Raw genomic sequence first — 21,118 nt, 5'->3', positions numbered from 1 at the left:
TTTATACGGTAGTGGTGCTATATAGCACCTTAACCACTCCAAAGAACCGCTGAAGAACCATACAGGGGCTTAACAGTTTCTTTATATGGTAGTGGTTCTATATAGCACCTCATCGTCTCCATAGAACCGCTGAAGAACCTTTTTTTTTTAGAGTGTAGTATACTCGTACTGATGAAGTCTAGGCACTGGGACTAATGGTCTGTTGAATTATTGCCAGAATTCTCAGTGGGCTTAACTGGTTTAGGAGGTTTTTCACCAGCTCCTAAAAAATATGTCTTTTACCACAACAATAAGACATACCGTTCAAAAGTTTGGGGCCAGTGTGTTTTTTGTTTTGTTTTCACTTTTATTAATCAAGGAATTATATTGATCAAAAGTGACAGTTGAGACATTTAAAATGTTACAAAATATTTCTATTTCAAATAAATGCTGTTCTTTTGAGCTTTCTATTCATCTGTGAATCCTGAAAAATCAAATGTATCAGTTTCCACAAAAACATATTGTGCAGCACAACTGTTTTCAACATTGATAATAATCAGAAATGTTTCTTGAGCAGCAAATCAGCATATTAGAATGATTTCTGAAGATCATGTGACACTGACGACTGGAGTAATGATGCTGAAAATTCAGCTTTGATCACAGAAATAAATTACAGTTTAACAGATATTCACATCTTTTTAAAATATTTTTATTGCTTTGCTAATTCAGTATATGGATTGGCATACTAGTAAGCGTGCAAGTGAGTGTACTAGTGTGGATGACCTTGAAGAGATCTTACCAGCTCCATAACCTCCAGCCCCTAAAGCTCCTGTTTGAGTCCCAGCAGCACCTCCATATCCTCCTGCTGAACAAAAGATTGGTTCATTAGCATCTGTCTCACGCTTATAACACACTGTATCTGTGTCCTCATTACACATTACATGCTATCAACTTCCTTACAGCATCTGCACATGGCAAGATGTGACCTCACCGACTGCCACACAGGTGGACTTTGACTTTTATGGCAGTTATATTAGTAACGACAGCTCACTTTTACTGAAACAGCTTGTCAGCAAACACATGAGTTTGAGAAATAAGACGGTAGTGTTATCATCCTTGCTGAGCATCAGGCTTATAATATAGTACTAAGCTAGTACTGTATTTGCTAGTACTAGCTAAATTTACAAGTGGCAGCTTGCCCACAGTTCATCCACACAGCCTTGAACAGTTCATACTTGACTCTTGCCTTAATATAGGTATATATATCCATGTGGTTTTATAGTGTTCACTTTATAGCCAACAGATATTACAAAAATATGATAATATTGGAGTTTTAATTTAAAGGATGGAACTCAGAAAAACAGTATTCTGATTTAGTGGGATGGGAGCAAGGCGCTTGTACTGCAGCCAAACGCATACATGAATCTGGCTGATTGATTGTTGGGTTGTTTGGATGGTTGGTTGATTGAGTGAATTAATGAATGAGTAAAAGAGCAGATGATAAAATGATTCAATGAGGTCTCAAGGATGAGAAACAACACAGGTTTCTGGTCTCAATGGTCTCAAATCAACCTACAGTGTTTATAGTCAAACCAAATTATCTTACCTGCTGCTTTTGCTGCTTTGTATTGGGACGTCCCAGCACCTGTTAAAACCAGTAAAGTTAGAGCACTATCAGTGCAGATGAGTTCGCATCTTGTCAAATGTAAGATGAAGATGGTTCAGCTTTATTCTCAGACACCACAAAGCTTGTGAAATGCATCACATCTTTGGAAGACTGTGAAGAGTTTTGTTTGAGACACCTAGTAGCAAGTCAACACGATATTCACTTGAGTAGTATCAGATGTTGTATTTGAAATCCATTCTGTGAGCTCTGATTGAAAACACAATCACCATCATGGCCAGTGTCATTTCGTCATTTGGTATAAATGATGAACAAAGCAGTGAGCAGGCCATGGCTGTAGCTGGTTATACCTGGGTAAAGTCCAGCACCTGGTAGCAATCCAGCAGCTCCTGGTCCTGCTCCAGCTGAACCCGGTGGCACATACACCCCTGAAATAGAAAAACAAGCATCATCAGGGTCTGTCTTTCATGTTTCCCAACCCTGACACGCAAGGAGAAAAATTCAGACAAAAGCCGTGTCTCTGAGGAAATCTGATTCTGAAAATGCTGAAGGCCTTGAAAAGCATTTCTCTGGACATTTAGCTGATGTCAGTCACTCCTTAGGAGTTCAGGAATTGTACACGGCCTTCAAGTGAAGTCAAAAATGTGATTTTGGTCAGAATCGAATGAACTCATTTTGGTTTCACATGTTTTTCGCTTTTCTTTCTTCCCTGACAAAACAGGAGGCTTTAAAGCACTAATACAACAGAATGACGAGGAACGGATGGACATCATGTGTGAAACTGATGCTTTGTCATTCTTCTGCTGCTACAGAGGACGACATTGTATGTAGTTGTAGCACAAGCCTTATAAAGTAGCTTAATGAGTGGTATTTTACATTTACATTTATGCATTTAGCAGCTGCTTTTATCCAAAGCCACTTGCAAAAGAGGAACGATGCAATTCGTCAAAGAGCCAACAATTTGGTAATACACAATACCAGGTTTATTAGACAATTCGATTCGGAAGTAAGCTAGAGAAGAGGAGAAATGCAGAGAGCAAAAACAGTCTTTTTCAGAGTGTGTATGTGTGTGCGTCTGGGCTGGTTAAGTGTTTGCGGAAAGTGCTCTTTCCTGAAAGCTTTATCCTTATGTAACATCAACAGTATACCAAATGTGTACAAACTAAATGCTTTGCCCAGTCAACTTAATGACAAACTTATTTTGATTGTGAACCAAATTGATTAACATGATATGTAAGAACCCTAGCATTAGCAATACTGTAAGGAAAGGTTAGTCTCATGTAGTGGGCTACAGTGCATGGGCTCGGGAAAGGCTCGGGAAAGGCTCATGATGGGTGGGCCGGTTGGGTACAATGCTCTATGACTGCTAACAGCCTCCCATGAGGTCTTGTTAGCCCAGGCATCAATTATAAAGTTACATTTCGAAGCCAGACCCGGTTTGCATCACAAAATTGTGATGGAGAATGTGAACAGACCCTATGATGACAAAGCTTTTTAATAGCTTTTGCATGTTCCTCGAAGGCCATTTAATCAAATCCATATGTCTCCGCTTCTTTTGTGTTTATTAGCAGCAATGCAGTAAGCATGGTCTTTTATTATGGAGTTGCACGAATACCCTGTCATTATTCAATAAAGAATTATAGATGCTTTATTTTCATAATAATATATATTATATATTATTATAAAAATAAATAAACAAATAAAACAAAACAGCTACTCAAGGCCAGTGTTGTCATGTGAAAAAGAAAGCCACACATGGGAAGAATCATTCACAGTCAACGGATCAGGTGCTGAGATTAAAACTACAAAAGCAAGCTGTGAATTGCCCTGGCATTGACTTGCAGATGAGGCAGTGAAGAAATGGAACAAAGATCTTAAATAAGCTAGTGGAAAGTTTACATATACTGTCATCTTGCCGAAACCTTCACACGCTTTGCAAGGGCAGAACATTATCGCACAGCTTCAAAACATGATTAGGGGTGACACAAATGTTTAGTCTGGGGCAGGCTACACTTTTGCTCTTGGAAAAAAACTTCAGCTTACAAGTTGGGTTTTCATTTGCCTTCACAGTGGTGCAAGCTTTCTGAAAGAAACCTGCAGGAAATGGTGCCATTTGTGTGCTGTATGTGTCTCCATGACGTACTGCTGATATCAGTAACAGTAAACTGAATTTTATCACATTGTGGGGAAGACTTGACTATCTTTAGTGTGTAATGCAATAGAAAATCATTTTAAATGTTTAAATGCTAATAGCAGCCAATTTGGCATCTACGATCAGCTATTTACTTTAATAACATTAATATTCATAAAGGCACACGCAAAATGGAATGATATTACCAGAAATTACTATTATCCATTCATATCCTTACTGTGCCGGTATGAAATCATCTAGGTCTTTAGGGTTAGCAAATAATTATTGGACATTGGGCAATTTTCATGAGAGGCAAATTGAATTATTTCCTTAAAATGACTGGTATGGATGGTCAATTATTGAATGACTGAATCTTCCATTCAAAGCGGGCTTCAGAATTTAAATAAAATAACATTTAGATATAAAGGAATTATTCTTTATTATATTTTTTATAAAACTCTGTGTGATGTTACTGAACTTTTAACAGAGCTTTATTTATACATGTGTTTGTAGCCGGAGTCTGTGATAATGTAAAGGGCATATAAAATCAAATGGTATGTTTCTGCTAAGAATACTCATCTAATTCATTTACAGTGGAAATGTTGCTGTTTTAAACACTAATGTCAGGTAAAGTTGTCTTAAGAATCAGTGTTTAATGTAACTGGGAACAGAAGCACACACTCCGTTAGATATTCAAGAGGGAAAGTGTTGATGCGTGTCAGACAGTGGGCTGTGTTTGAGTCTGGTGGAACATTTGAGTGAACGGACAGCATGATACTGATCTCCACTGAAAATATAACCACCTTTCGGCCGGCTGCTGAGTGCAAAAAGAAAGTCTGCCCTCTGAACACACTCTGGACAGGAAGTGACCGATCACCACGGTAACCATGTCACAGCCTGGTATCGGCCTCAAACAGAGGATTTCCTGTCTCTGTTGGAGTGGTGAGAGCAGATTTTGTTCTTAGATACCTGTCTGCAACAAGCTGTTAGCGTCTACAGTGAGTCGGCTGTCCTCAGTGACCTTTAGAGCCACCACTGCGGTACAGCCTCATCTGAAACTCTCTCAGAGGAAACCAGAATTACCAAATTATGAAAGGCAAATATGCTTTAAAGGGGTAATATGACGTTGCTAAAAAGAACATTATGTTGTGTATTTGGTGTAATGCAATGTTTTTATGCAGTTTAAGGTTCAAAAAACACATTATTTTCCACATAATGTACATTATTGTTGCTCCTCTATGCCCCACCTTTCTGAAACGTGTCGATTTTTACAAAGCTCATTGTTCTGAAAAGCGAGGTGTGCTCTGATTGGCCAGCTATCCAGTGTGTTGTGATTGGCTGAATACCTCAAGCGTGTGATGGAAATGTTATGCCCCTACCATACTGTGATGCCCTGTCCGGCCGGAGCGACGAGACAAAAACATTAAAACCAATTATAAACGAGGCATTTGTTGCATCCAGTGGGGACATAATTACTGATTATAATGACTTATACTGTCTTTTTACACGTTGCGTTGTGTATCGCGCCGCGTAAACATAAAACCATGTCTGCATTTGTGATCGGAGAAACGACAAACAACAAGCGCTACTCTACACTGCACAAAACTCACATTTGAATCATCAGGGGCAAATTCTTTAAATATAAAAAACGTACTTCCATGCTCTGAGTCAGAAGCGCCAGACTGTCCATGCAAAGTTGGAACTGCCCCACTTTATAGAAACAGCCTTTGTGCACAGACACATTGTAGTCTACTCTCCCAGGATCAGGAAACAGTCCTCCATAAAATGCGCTACGCACATCTGAATATTTGGGTTGAACTGTTCTGGAACAGTGTTGTAAATACAACTTAACCACTGATTTCTAGTCGTGTCCTCTTTTGGAAGGCCAAACAAAGTAGTTTCGCTTTCACAACGAAACACACAGCGTCTCCACGGCATGGCGGCGGCGGCAACAACAACAATACTACAGCGAGAATAAAAGTTACGCCTTCTTTCTTTGCGTGAACATTTGGGCGGCGTTATGCAAGTCTTCCCACACAGTGACGTAGACATGTGGGGGCGTGTTAGAACGAGCCGTTTTAGGAGGGCGTGGACAAGTCTTAACTTTTATAAAGAATATCTCTTTGGGTTTGAGACTTTAGTCTTTGCAACTTTAGGGATCTTATCTATTCACGAACAGCTTGTAACATGCCAAAGAGAAAGGAAAATTTTAAATTGCATCATATGACCCCTTTAAGTAGGCTATGTTTAAATTTACATTTTGCTGAAAAACTGAAGATGTAAACAAACACAACTCAAATTTTCCACTTTTATCCTATGTCAAGTGTTTAAGTCAGTGCAGTAGGTCCTCATATTTAGTCAGTCATGCTGAAGCTAATTTTGCTTTCCTCCAATAGTTAATGACTTTAGCTCTACTAATTGCATTCAGTGTTTTCATGCAGTCGAACAAAAAGCTTTTATGAATAATTGTACAAAATTGTACGAGCTGCCAGCAGATCAGAGAAGTTGGCATCAGGACAGCTTTGTGTTTAAAGAAGGAAAGTGTAAGGGAAACAGGTCAATTTAGCTCAAAGGGAATCATTTAAGATTTTAAAGGGAATTTGGACAGAATCACTGTTTTACGGCTGCTCACTGAGACGGCCAGCGATTCATTGAACGAGCCGTATAACATCAACTCTGCAATGGATATTAATCGTGATTGTGTTTACTATCACGTGAGGGTCATGCTGTCATCTCTTTAACCATTTAATCTTGATTACTTGCCCTAAAATTGACAATCTCCTTCCTGTGTTGTTATGATCAGTGTGTTCCTTTTTTGTTAATGTTGAAAGCTGTTCTGTGAAAGAGTTGGTTAGGCTTGCTTCAGACTGGCTAGTGCTAGGGTCTGATTTATGAACATCCTGTTGTCTTGGGCCTCTGTGGAATTCGGCTCCTCATGTTTCAACCATGTTTTGACCAAATCTTAGATTGTCTGATTCGGTCTGATATCCTACAAAAGCGTGACATTTATGACTGTAGTTATAGTCCAGTGCAACTGCTGTTTTGCCTTTTCATTAAGGCCCTTCATACAGGCACCAATTTATTAAGGAATCTCTGATGAAACGCTATGATTTTGAGATATCTAAATCATATCAGTAACGTAATTCACAAGCTTATAAATTAATAAATTTTATAAAGCTTTGAATGGTGGTTTAATTGATGTTCAGGGAATCATTAGGGCTGTTTTGGTGAATTGTTTGGCAAATAAATGCCTTGTATTCTGAAATCATGAAATCTGAAATCTGAAAGAGATTTGACATGATTAACTGATTAAATATATAAGTCATCAAAACAGATAAAAATTCATTGCACACATAGAAGCATGGAAATTACGTAGTGACACTCTTATTTGTCTTGATTGCATGCAGCAGTCACTATGAACAATCATTCACTACAACTGATCAATTCCAAAAAAAAAGAAAGAAAAATTTGTATTTCAATTCAAATACATACAGTATAAGCTGCAACCCCTGTAAATGAACACATGTGAGCAGCCTGACTGCTTGAGGATTTTTTGTTTTTGTTAATCATTATTGTACTGATTGTGTAGCTTTATTTTCATATACATCCATGATTTTGAACTCAAGGACCACATGCTTAGCTGAAAATGTGGTAGGTAAGCCTTTATTTTGTCACATCTTGACACTAGATTCCTATCTTGAAGAAAATAAAAAGGAGGATGATGAACGGCTGAAAGATGTGAGCCTGAGAATTAGAAAAGTAAATCTCAGTGATGGGAAACACCCTTCCCTGCATTCCTTCTCCTGGACACGAGCCGAGCTGCAGTTCAGAGACAGCGTTGACTTTGAGGAATGCAAAGGCAAATAAACATATGATGCACAGACTGTCCTACATTTTTCAAGTCACTTGAAAAGCAAGATGGAAGTCTGATTTGCCTCTATTCTCCCTTGGCTGAGAAGGACTCACCTAACCTCACAAATGATACAGAAAGAGACAAGCGCTCCCTTGAATTTTGTAAACAGCATTAGCAATGGGCTATGAAATACCCTGTGAACTACAGCGATCTCGATGAACCGACAGAAGCACACATTGGTTGGCTTACTGTAATAGGAATGGATTTGCCATTAGACATGCTTTACAGATTTCATATGGAAGGGAAACACCACAGGTTCCATAGCTAAAGCAAAGGCTGAGCTGATAGTTCCAATGTTTCCAACCAAAAAACAAAACAATAATAATAATGAGGAATAGTGAAAGATAGGATGTTGTTTGTACAAATACTTGTAAAAAATGTTCCCTGAGATACGGGAACGAGTACTGCATCTGCTAAGACGCTATGGGGGAAACTCCTTGTTCTCCGATGACTGAAGCCTTGGCCATTGGTTCGTGCAGTAAATTAAAAGCGAACCAATGCCTATGGCGATGAAGCCCGCCAGAGCCCGCCAATATGAGTGGGGCCATCTGGCTCTATAAACGGGCATGTCGCCATAGGATTCTCAGGTTACTTCGACTGAAGCGACCACTGAGTCGTGCAGCTTCGCAGAGGTCAGCCCAGCCATAAGTAAACGTTCCAAAAAGAAAACCCCTACAGCCTCAGCACTCGGTTAGGGCCAAGAGCGCAGGCAAGCAAAGCCTAAGTACTGGTTTTGCCCTGAGGCAAGACTGAGCCCATTATGCAGAAAGGACCCGGGCCTGTAAGGTCAGGACTTCCAGATTATAGAACCTGGCAAATGTGGACGGCGAGGCCCAGCCGGCTGCTGCACAGATCTCTGCAATGGACACACCACTAGACCAAGCCCAAGACGAGGCCATGCCTCTAGTCGAATGGGCTTTTACTCCCATGGGTTGAGTTATCACCTGTGCTCTGAAAGGAGTGGAGAGCACCTTAGGTATGTACCCTAACCTTGGTTTCAGGACGACCTTAGAGTCATTGGGCCCGAATTCCAGGCAAGAGGGGCTCACAGAGAGCGCCTGTAGATTAGAGACCTGTGCGGGACGGATTTTTCCGCAAGATTCTGTCCCGTGCCCGCAGAAAAATATCTTCTCTGGGCCCGCTCCCGCCCGCGACATTCATCTTTTGTCCCTCTCCCGTCCGCAAAACCCTGCATAAAAGTAATCTATATAGATTTTTTTTGCAGCACATCAAAGAAATTTACATTAAATGGTTCTGTAACATCTCCTATGGTCCACAACATCCCAGCATAAATGCTCCCAATAAAATATTTGTTATTTAGGTAGCATCAATATTCACAAACCACTGTTATTTTTAACAGAAAAGCAAGCATGGGCTTGCACTTCCTTTATTATCACTAAAAGCTGACATCTCAGTTCATCACGATCTCATAAAGCTCTGTTATAACACAATGAACATATGCACGAAGAATCTTTCACAATGTCTACACTTCGTGTGTTGAAATGAGATGATTCGTGAGCACGCAATTTCAGCACTGCGGTGAGTGGATTCTAACTTAATCACCTCTGATTGGCCATTGCGTTCCAGAAATCAACAGCTGAGTCTGTGATTGGCTACATTGCGCAACCCTTTAAACACGTGTTATAAATAGAAACTCTGCCTAGCTTGTGCAAGTCAATCATTTTAATGTTATTAGTTGTTCTTTTTGCTTTTGTGCAACACATAAATAACAATTGATATGTTTTAGACATTTTATGTTTAGATCATTTCTATTTTGCGGGAGTCCCGCGAATCATTTTATTCTCCCGCATCCCGCACACACACGAGTCTCTTCCCGCCCGCACCCACACTCGCCCATCAAGAGTTGTCCCGCGCCGCACCCTGTTGTGTTGCAGGTCTCTACTGTAGATCTCCCATCTGCTTTACCGATGCTAACGCCAGTAGCAGAACAGTTTTTAACATCAAGGGATGAAGGTCGATGGATTGTAGCGGCTCAAAGGGGAGCTCTTTAGAGCCCTCAGCACCATGGACAGATTCCATGTAGGGACTGTGGTGGGGCGAGGCGGGTTAAACCTCTTAGACCCCTTCAAGAACCGAACAACCAGGTTGTTCCTGCCCACCGATTGACCTGCAATAGAAGCGTGATAGGCTGCTATGGCTGCTACATAGACCTTGAGCGTGGAAGGGGAACGGTCCTTGTCCGACAACTCTTGCAGGAAGGACAATATCAGAGATATGTCACATGAAGCTGGGTCTTCGCCACGAGTCGTGCACCAGGCAGAGAAGACTGACCATTTAAGGGCTCGTGGACTGAGCTCTAGCCTGAGATATTGTATTTAAAACACTCTCGGGGAGGTCCGCAGGCTCCCATCGAGAGGCCAGAGGTGCAGGGCCCACAGCTCGGGCTGGGGGTGCCAAATCATTCTGTTCACCTGAGAGAGGAGGTCTCGTCTCAGGGGAATGGGCCATGGAGCTGCTACAAGCAGCTGGGACAGTTCTGTAAACCAGTGTTGGTTCCTCCAGAGCAGGGCTACCAACAGAACCCTGTACTCTTGTTCCCTGATTTACCTGATTACCTGTGGGATCAGGGCGATTGGGGGAAAAGCGTAAAGGAGAAGGTTGGGACAATTGTGGGCCAACGTGTCTGTGTCCTTCGAAAAATAAGTTGGGCAATGAGAGTTGTTTTTTGAGGCAAAGAGGTCGACCTCTGCCTTGCCAAAGATTTCCCAGATTTTCTGAACCGTTTGGGGGTGGAGCATCCACTCTTGCGAGGGGACATTGCTCTGAGACAGCACGTCTGCTCCTTGGTTCAACCTGCCCGGGACATGCGTCACTCTCAGCGAATGCAAGTTGAGCTGAGCCCATTCCAGGAGGCGTTCTAGCAGAGGCGCCTCAAGGAAAGTCCTCCCTGGCGATTTATGTAGCACACTACCGTCATGCTGTCCGATCGGACTACGACGTGGTGTCCCCTTAGGTCTGGCAAGAAAGTGCAAAGGCCCAAACACACTGCCAGCATCTCCAGGCAGTTGGTGTGTAGCCGTCCTTCTTCTTCCGACCAGTGGCCGAAAGCCGGTTTGCCGTCGTACAGTGCTCCTCAACTTGTGTTGGAAGCGTCTGTCGAGACTACCTTCCTTCTGCAGATCATTCCCAGGGTCACACCTCGTTTCATCCAATGAGAGTCTTCCCAAGGGGCCAGAGCTGCCACACAGGCCTGGTCCACCTTGATATGAAGGCGTCCGAGACGCCAGGTGTGGGACGGGACTAGCGGTTTCAGCCAGTACTGAAGGGGCCGCATACGCAGCAGACTCAGCTGTAGTACTGGAGACGTGGAGGCCATAAGACCTAGCATCTTCTGAAACGTCTTGAGGGGGCGACTCCTATTTTGAAAGAAGCCGCGAGCTGCTGTATAGCCAGTGCACGTTCTGGCGCGACTGTTGCCCTCATTCGGGCCGAGTCGAAAACTGCTCCCAGGAACGATATCCGTTGGCTGGGAGACAGAGCGCTCTTGGTAAAATTGATCCTGAGCCCCAGGCATTCCATGTGGCTGATGAGAAGGGAACTGTGAGATAATAGCTCATCCTTCGACTGGGCTAAAACAAGCCTGTCGTCGAGGTAATTCAGAACCCGGATTCCCATCTGTCTCAGAGGAGAAAGAGAACTTCGTAAAAGTGCGAGGAGCCAGGGACAGTCCGAATGGAAGGACCGTGTATTGATATGCCACTCCTCGAAGGCGAATCTCAAGAATCGTCTGTGATGGGGGGGCTATCTGGATGTGAAAGTACGCGACTTTCAGGTCCAGAGAAAAGAACCAGTCCCCTGGGCACACTTGCGAGAGGATCTGTTTCAAAGTAGTTATCCTGAACGGCCGTCTCATAAGGACGCTGTTCAGGCATCTGAGATCGAGGATTGGTCGAAGACTACCATCCGTTTTGTGGACGAGGAAGTAGCGGCTGTAAAAGCCTGACTCGCTCTCACCTGGGGTAACCATTTCTATGGCTCCTTTTGACCAGTAAATTCATCACCTCGGAGCGCAGGACGTGTGCATCCTTGCTCTGAACCAAGGTGGGAACCACGCCGCGGAAGCGCAGGGGTCTTCGAGCGAACTGAAGAGTGTAATCTCGTTTTATTATCCCCAAAACCCAGTCTGACACTCCGGGGATGGCCTGTCAGGCCTCGGCCCGTGTGGCAAGGGGTTGGATTAATTCGGGTAGCCGATTGCCTTGTGGGGACCCGACACTCGTGGTAAGCGGAAGAGGAAATATGCTCTCTTTATGAAAATGTTTTATTTTTCCCACTATAACAGCACCTGGTTGTGTAGACCAGCTGTAGTGAGACTTGGCCCCCCCCTCTTTCTTTCCCACAGATCAGGAAGACGCCTGAGGCGCCGCGTCCAGCACTAACTTGGGCCGGGGTCCCTGACGCTTCGGAAATGGGTAGCGTCTGGCAGAGCGGGAGCGCTGGCGAGGCTCAGGCTTGGGAGCCACATGGGTAGCTGGAGGTGTGGGCTTCGCGGGCTGCTGAATCGGCGCTGACTTGGGGCGACTAGAAGCAGCCGTAGAGCTAGAGCGCTTGGGAAGGAAGTGTCGCATAGCCTAGGACAACTTCTGTGTAGCAGTGAAGCGCTCTGCGAATCCCTCAACCGCGGGTCCGAAGAGGCCAGAGGGGGAGACAGGGGAGACCAGGAAGGGGACCTTGTCCGCATCCTTAATCTCCATTAAGGTCAACCCATAAGTGGCGCTCGAGCACCACTAAGCTGGCCATCGACCTGCCAATCGCCTGCGCTGTGGTCTTGGTGGCACGTAAAGCCAGGTAGGTCGCGCTGGGCAGCTCCTTGAAAGCTGAGAAGTCTGGGCCAGACTCATCCATGCTTTGGGGGAGTTTGGCCTGATAGACCTGTAGGACCGCCATAGAATGAAGCACCAAGGCCACTTGTCCAGCAGACGCGTAGGCCCTTCCAGCGAGGCGAGCCGAGTAGGGGGTGCGCCATGACTTAGTGAGCCCTGCACGAGCGACAGAAATGGGGCGGCATTTGCTAAAACACCGCTAAATTTGCTCTTTTAATATTTGCTCTTTCAAGATCGCCGGATGGCGGCAGGGAATCAGGAAGACCAGCACTGCTGTGGGCACTGAAGGCGGCTGCGAGAAGCGGCGAGATCAGTCGACCAGAGGGGTTTTGATCCGCTGCGAGGCGTTTCCACGGCAAAGCTTCAAGTGTCGTAGTCTATATATTTAATGAACAATTTGAGGATGCTTTGCATCAAGTCTTTAGAAAGATTGTCATACTGTACCCTAAAACCCAAACTATACAGTTTGTACAGTTCTGGTTTAACATAATTAGAACATATGCTGTCACTGAGAACACACAAGTGGATTCAAATGACAGCAAATGATAAGCCACCTTGAATATCTCTAAAATGGAGACTGGATTTTCCAGGTTCACTCTGTGGTCTTCTGCATTATGATTGAAAGAAGACCAGATTTCAGATCAAGCCCTAACCTCATGGCCAAGCACATTCCAGTCAGAATCCCTGTCCATGTACTGTCCCGTTGTTGGCTGGTATGACAGCTATCCGGGCTGGTTTCAGAACAGATGATTTGGTTTAAGAGCAGGTCTTTGTTTAAATCCTGGCTCCGTCTCCTCTTGGTGGAAGTAGACAGGACTCTCACTTTGACATTTACCTTCACTGGAATTTGTGGTTATAGAGCAAATAACATTCTAATGTGCTGTTCAGAAGGTACAGTGGTGCAATATCACAAACACGGAGTATTGGTTCTACAATTTTAGGAACAAGACAAGAGCTGTAATATTAAGAGGTGAGCAGCTTTATCAGACAAAATTGCCTTTATTGTAATTAAGACCATTGAAGCTGTCGTTAGCTGCTGTTAACACCACTATGAGATAACAGAGATAACCATGCTAAGCGCTGCCATGAAGATGTGTAAACAAAACCCATATAAGACTGTTTCAAGAGCACTCTAAAGAGCCTGATTTTAAATTTGAACTCGCGTTACATACGGTCCACAGCACCTTGCATTGAGCATAATGGCCTTGATATCTTGTGATTTCCCAGCAATGCCATCCCATGATGGACCGGCGACCGTTGGGTATTTGAGTGTATAGCAAGTGAGCTATGTTTCAAAATGCCAAAGATATGGGAGATAAACTGTCAGATCTGTTAACGACCTCAGACTGTGAATGAGGGGGAGGTATAAATTAATGTAGCTAAATGAAGCCGCTTATCTTTGCTAGCATTCCTACAGAGTCACTGCCAACACTGCAGGAGCCCAATAGAGCGTGGTGTTGAGAGCTGAGGTCATGATATAACGCCCTACAGAGGCCTTCTCTCTGCAGGCCTGCGCTATTCTCTCGATACAAGGCTGCTTAGAGCGTATCACATCAGTCAACAAGTGCTGTATACTGGATTGCTAACTGAAGAGCAGGAAACATGGGAGGTATTTCAGGCTACCTGCACTAGGGGTTCAGATGGGATGAGCATGATTCATATGTTGAACTATGCTTTTGCTCATCTCTACTTCAGACCTGCTCTGCTACTTTTTGTATTGTCCATCTGTTATCCTTCAAAAATCTCACTATATAGCTGGTCTCCAGCATATGCATTAGATGCTGATGTCCTAAGAAAACTACCTTAATAACAAGTATAATTTTGCTGGTGAAAATCATGGCTGTACTGCAACCAGCTAGACCAGCGTATAAACTGGTCATAGTGCATGGAAAGCATCATATGCATTGTCTATCACAGGCATTACAGTGCTAACAGTGGCTCCAGTCAGCAGACAGCATGGCAAACGCTCTGTTCAAATCAATCAACACGCCACTAGACATACCACGAGACATTAATTCCTTTCAGGCGAGTACAGCCAGCTCTGGAAAACAAGATCTCCAGGATGGAGTCCAGAGAGGCGCTCCCAGCACACATTTGCCTTAAAGCACCTCTGGAGGAGACGCTAATCAGATTGGGAATTTGTGGATTGGGTGGGGGGGGTGCAATTTATTATAATCCCATCTGATGGCGGAGGTGTGCCATCTGATCTGGGGGTGATTTCATATACCTTCAAGCAGAGCCAGCTGAGTGTTAATGAGGAGAAGACCTAATGGATTGAACTCCTCTGATGTTCTGAGCCAGAGACTTACGCCTTTTAAAATGCACTCCCCTTATTTCAAGGTTTGCTGTGTGAAAGGAGGGCTTCTTAATTCTTACAAGTCTAGAAGGAGGCAAGACCTCGCTTTCCTTTCCTTTCATCTGGCCCTGGCTCTCCTCTCTTAGCCTGCATGTCATTTAAGAGCAGTTGTCATAAAACAGCCTAATTACTTTGGCTGCAGGAGTGAGACATGGGGCCCGTCTGCCATGCAGTACTGTACTGGAAGTGTCTGCACTTATAGCCAACCAACAATGGTGTTTGAAGCACCGTTACCCGATACTGAGCACAAAATGATTGGTTGTCATAAGGTTACATGTATGACAGACATCTGAGTGATAAATTACCACAGGAGGGTATAAGAGAGTGAGGGGGGAAACTGATACATGATAACTGGTACTTCCACCAAAGGCTTTCCATTGTGTATGATGTGACTGCCAACTGCTTAGGTATGCTTACACAATCGATCAACAGTTTAGATACACTAGACGTAATGCCAGTTCCAATAAAGCAAACAGACTCTGGGATCCCACAAGATCATTATTCCACAACAGCAGTGATTGCATACTTTTTAAAACTGTATGGTTTAACATGAAGTCTCACAGTGGGTGCTCTTGTGCCCTTCAATAAAACTTTTATGGGGTCAAAGTAATGAATGATGTGAGCCTTTTGGCTCCAAAATGACATTCCTTAAGCTCCGACAGAGGCTGTTCCATGTGTCAAAACTGTCAGCATTTAGCAAGAATGGAAGAAGAGAGACATTTAGGCTTGACTTAAACCATCACAGTAACAGCAAAGTGTCTGGTGACATAGTAACTTCCCAAAGCCCTCAAATTCCCACCTGCCCCATAACTCATTCATTCCAGTAGAGAAAACATTCCACCTGCGAGAGCTGTCCAAACAGACTCACAGGCTCTGAACTTTGAATTTCAGATGTAAATTTTGCTAACTATCCAGTACAGAGGTCATTGGATAACAATGCACTCAGAAGGCAATGTGGGCATTGTGGACAGCACTGAAAAAACTCTCTACGAGGTAATGGGAGTTGACTTTAGGCTCATTTGTGTCAGTTCATCTGACTGAATGCTTGTATACGCTTTATCCTACAAACAGCATTACCCTTTTGCTTAGCGTTGGCCCTTAAGTCGGATTGATAAATTTATGGTGAAACGTAATTAAAAAACATTTTCCCCATTCACAACTGTGACACTTTTCACTCTCGCCATGCAAATATCACAGGTGCCCTACAGACAGGCCTGAGTCGAACAGACCAGCAATTGTCATGGAGCATGAGATGTATGGAGAAAATAGCTGAGCTGTTTTATGGCCTCAAATACAATTAGTAAAATTAACATAGCAGACTGCTGAAATTAAGATGCAGCCCTCATGGCTTTTATGGAAAACATATCACAATTGCAAATCCTCACAGGCAACAAGAGCAGTATTTCTCCGTAATAAATTAATTCAGCATCAGTGAGATGAGCTGAGAGAGCTCTCATCAGCAAGTGCCGAAGAAAGTATTTTTGTGAAAATAAATAAATCATTGTAAAATACTCTGGCTTTGTTTGGAAACTGGGAACAGACCCCACATCCTTTCCAATCACGACTTAACATTTCACAGACGCACATCCAAGAACATCAAAACAACTACAATTTAATGATGGGGCCAAAAAAAAGAAACAAGTTGGAGATTTTTTGACTTCCCTGTCTTATATTGCGTCGCTCCATACCACAGTTTGTACTTGCAAATCCAGCGCAACATACGCTGCTGGTGACTTAAGCCAAAGACACCGACCTAATGGGCACTTGCACGGCTCACTGGACAGCGATGTCCACCGGGAAGGTTTTTTTATTTGTCAAGTCTACACAAGCTGACAGAAAGAGTCCATCTGCAGTCTTCAGAAATGCAGTTTGTATGAGCTGTGTTTTCGATTAACAAACTCATCACCCTCCCCATCAGCTAAGCAAAGCGCTCTACGATCGAGGGGAATGGCCTTCAAGAGAAACAACTCTCACCACATTCATTTTCCCAGTTGAGCACTCTGGCACAAAAAGGCGGAGAACTTCAGCTAACATCTGTAGCTGAGTTAACGTTTATGACATTTCGTTGTAAAATCTCTGCAGCCTGCATTTGGTGGTTTGTACTACAGTATTTGCAAGCTTGAATTCTTTGAATTTGATTGAAAAAGACAGGACGTTGTAGTTTAGCTTGGTGGTGTAAACCACCTAAATAAACATTTACAATCAGATATATGCCTCTCATAAGTGAATTTGTATTACCATGAAGGTTTATTATGGGAATCCTGTGACTTACTAGACTTTTTAAGCTACCCAACGCACTGGTTATATCATGTTTTTATTTACTCACAGAAATGTTTTCTCAGAAATAAAACATCCTTCTTTAGGTTCGAAAATGACCTGGATGCTATTAGGCAAAAGCAAAACATATTCATATATGGATCATGTGAATGTCACCACTCTAAATGTTTCCCCATTAATGTGGCCCAGATTCCTCAGCAAACAGGCATGGTGGTAATGCTCAGGATTTGAGTGATGTCTCTGAATTGCTATTGATTTTTTTTTATTTTTTGAGTTAAGCATCATAGTGTATGTATAATAATGCTTTGTAAACTTCCATGTTATGCCAGCATGCCAGGCAAAGGTAAATGTAGTGAGACTCATTACACTGAATGTATGGCTGCTCGCATATTATTACTACCCTATAACCTCCAGTGAAAATGCACAACTAAAATCAGTAATAAACATGACCACCTGCAACGCACGTCGGTTGCACAAGTCCTCTAACTTTACTCTCTGCACAATGCACACTTCTGGTTGCTACAAAATGTGCAGAAAAAAAGCCTAGAGGGTACCTTCTACACCAGTAATGCTTCTCAGGATCTTCTATACGAGCCATTAAAGTGCACACCTACCTCCTTGCAGTGAAGGACTCAGCTGTATTGTGAGGATGAATCCGAGAAGGAGCAACACAAACCTCCTGTTAGCCATCTCGCCCCAAAATGCACTGGCCCTCCCCGAATCAGCTGGTTTTATTCTCCAAGAGTTAATTACCACTTCAAAAATGTCAAAAAAAAAATGAAATGGGGAGGAAAAAAGAAAATAATACTGGACACGACGTAATTAGGAAAGGGCAAAGCATTTGGTTCGATGGATCATTGCACTTTTTTCTCTTCTATGTCTGGTGTTGCTGTTTTTATTCTGGTCACTCCTGCCAAAAAAGCTGAGTGCTGCCAGAGAAAGAAAGAGAGTGAGAGAGAGAGAGAGAAATAGAAAGAGACATGCAGGGAGGAAAGACATGAGAGAGGGGAGGGAAGAGAAGGACGAGAGAGAATAGGAGAGACAGGGAGAGCGAGATACCCGCTTTCCCACTCTCTCGTCCAAGAGGAATTTCACAGTCTTGCCAGACATTTGCATGGACTTTAAGAGGACTTTTTTTATGTGAGCAGAGGAATAAAACAAAATCAGTACTCAGATAGTGATGTTCACTCCATCGCTGGGTTTCTTCCTTGCAACAACTCACTCACAAAGCATCGTTCCTCAAGTAGTTACAACCATTCTCATTCCTTTAAAATGACGAGTCTTTTTTTCCAACGGCTGCTCAGTAAAGGGAAACTTGACCAATGTTTGTCTAAGAGACTTGGGGGAAATAAAGCCCATTGTTCTGAGAAAGTTATGTCGAATGCTTTGTAATGCATCTGTGACACCTGCCAGGAGTAACTGTACTGACACTCATTACAGATGAAAGTGTGACTGCTTGCATGTTATCAGTAATAAAAGACCTTCATGAAGCATTTAAAAAATGCACGCAAACTTGTTGCAATCAGAAAACGAAATAATAGAAATGACAGGCTAGACATTAGTGGTCAGGTAAAAAAGAATGAAAGAAGAGCAACTCTTGCTGAAAAGAGAAAAATCTGGGCATGCTACAAGAAAGTGATCATTCTCATAAACATGAGCATTCTGCACTTGTAACGAGTGAACGAGAGTCAACATAAAGAAAGACAACTGATGAGACGGAGAGATGCTCTGGGATGGCCAAACTCGGTACAGCTCAGCTACTGCACTCTTCCCAAACATAATCCTGAGCTCACTGTCAACCCTGCATTCACAGCGAGGATTCAGCCATGACCAGAGGCCTGACTGTACGTGCATCTCATGTACTTATTACCTACAATCTAAAGACATGTCTCAAGCAGAAACATACATACAGGACTCCAACCAGTTCAAGACGGCCTGAATCAAAAAGAAAATTAAAGGGGTCATATGATGCGATTTCAAGTTTTCCTTTCTCTTTGGAGTGTTACAAACTGTTCGTGAATAGATAAGATCCCTAAAGTTGCAAAGACTAAAGTCTCAAACCCAAAGAGATATTCTTTATAAAAGTTAAGACTCATCCACGCCCTCCTAAAATGCCTCGTTTAAACATGCCTCCACATTTCTATGTTACTGTGTGGGAAGATTTGCATAATATGGAATAAAATCACTGTCAAAAATAATCATACGTAATTCAAAGCATTTGTGTGTCATTTTAATTTACTCGTGCATAATTTAAAAGTATTGTATGTAATTCTGTTTTTTGTCAGAGTTGGATTCCAAAATCTACGCCCACGACAGTTTACAGATACGAGATTGTGTGTGTTTGTTAGAGTACAACTCCAAAATGTACGACTATGACAGTTTACATACACAACGCTTGTTTTCACAACAGCTCTGTTACGTTGCTGAGGAAATACTACAACTTTGCACTGTCGATCGCCGTATCGGCTTTCACCGTGGACGAAGCGGAGTCCAGACAGTATAAGTCATTATAATCCATAATTATTTCCCCACTGGATGCAACAAATGCGTCATTTATAATGGGTTTTATTGGTTTTGCCTCATCGCGCCGGGACACGGCATCACAGTATGATGAGGGACGTAACATTTCCGTCACACGCTTGAGGAATTTGGCCAATCACAACGCACTGGATACCTGGCCAGTCAGAGCACACCTCGCTTTTCAGAACGATGAGCTTTGTAAAAACGTACGTGTTTCAGAAAGGCGGGGCATAGAGGAGAAACAATAATGTACAGTATATGGAAAATAATGTGTTTTTTGAACCTTAAACCACATAAACACATTTCATTACACCAAATACACCAAATAATGTTCTTTTTAGCAACGTCATATGACCCCTTTAAAACCTTTCAAAGAAAACTGTATTAAAGCAACACACCCTGCTTGCTTGTATATGCGTACAGGACATTTAATATTCATTATTTATCCCTTTAACTAAGATCATGACTTATTTGACTATAACAATTAAAGCTGTTGGTCACATGCAAAAAGAGGATGTGTCCAAAATACAAAAACAACATTGGTTTATACTTTTCTAACTTCAATAGCATTTGAGGAAAATTACTTACAGTAACACAACCAACTCTGAAGTGTTCGTGTAGTTCTCAGTTATAATGCACACCTTTTAGATTTTTGATATTTATTAAAATAAACTGTAAATTAATATCTACACTGTAGATATGTATTCCTACACTAGGGGGCATTGGGAAAATTTAAAATATGAAGTTACACAGTTGTCATTGTTTTTTTTCCATTGTTATTTTAATGGAACTGCTAATTTTACAATTTGTGCATATAGTTTTACAGTAACTGCAAAGTGAAGCAAACCAATTACAGTGAACTTTACAATATAACAGTGTGTTTTCTATTGTTTTAAAATGCATTACTCAAGAAAGGACCAAAAAATGAATACAATAATACAATATTTTACAGTTAAACAACATTACACTGTAAATACATCTACAGCAAGTTAAATGACACGGTAAAATGAAATACAGTATTTTTGCTACAAAATAAAATTACAGTAAGTTACGAATTTACAGCTCAATAGCATTTGAGGAGAATGACTTACAGTCATAAAAACAACTGTAAACTGTTCATGTAGGTGTAAACTATAATGCACATCTTTTACATTTTTTATAGGCTATTTAATAAAATAAACTGTAAAACCATATGTAAAAACTGCTAGGTCACATGTCATTGTCATAACAGTTGCCATATTTAATAAATATCAAAAATGTAAAAGGTGTGCATTATACTGGACACCTAGATGAACACTTTACAGTTGTTTGTTATGGCTGTAAGTCATTCTCCTCAAATGCTATTGAGCTTTAAATTATGGCATATTTTGTGCTTGGGCCCATATTCGTAAAGAAAAAAACAGCTAAATTTACATATGATTTGACAGTTTATTTTAATAAATATCAAAAATCTAAAAGGTGTGCATTATAACTG

The 21,118-nt window shown here is 42.2% G+C and overlaps 1 protein-coding gene across 1 annotated transcript in view; it reads right to left on the bottom strand.

Moving 5' to 3' along the window:
• LOC107674573 (elastin-like) overlaps window positions 1–18,054 on the bottom strand; it is a 75,542-nt gene extending 57,488 nt beyond the window's left edge. Inside the window, exons 1-4 of the mRNA XM_016468586.1 lie at window positions 17,739–18,054; window positions 1,954–2,031; window positions 1,586–1,624; window positions 779–844 (exon numbers count right to left, since the gene is read on the bottom strand). Of these exons, the coding sequence (XP_016324072.1) occupies window positions 779–844; window positions 1,586–1,624; window positions 1,954–2,031; window positions 17,739–17,814 (259 nt within the window). The 5' untranslated portion in view covers window positions 17,815–18,054. The remainder of the gene's footprint in view (window positions 1–778; window positions 845–1,585; window positions 1,625–1,953; window positions 2,032–17,738) is intronic.
• Between the last annotated feature and the right edge of the window lie 3,064 nt (window positions 18,055–21,118).

The sequence above is a fragment of the Sinocyclocheilus anshuiensis genome, unplaced genomic scaffold (genome assembly GCF_001515605.1).
Source record: "Sinocyclocheilus anshuiensis isolate Anshui unplaced genomic scaffold, SAMN03320099.WGS_v1.1 scaffold1516, whole genome shotgun sequence".
NCBI lineage: Eukaryota > Metazoa > Chordata > Actinopteri > Cypriniformes > Cyprinidae > Sinocyclocheilus > Sinocyclocheilus anshuiensis.
This window is presented reverse-complemented; position numbering and strand designations above follow the sequence as displayed.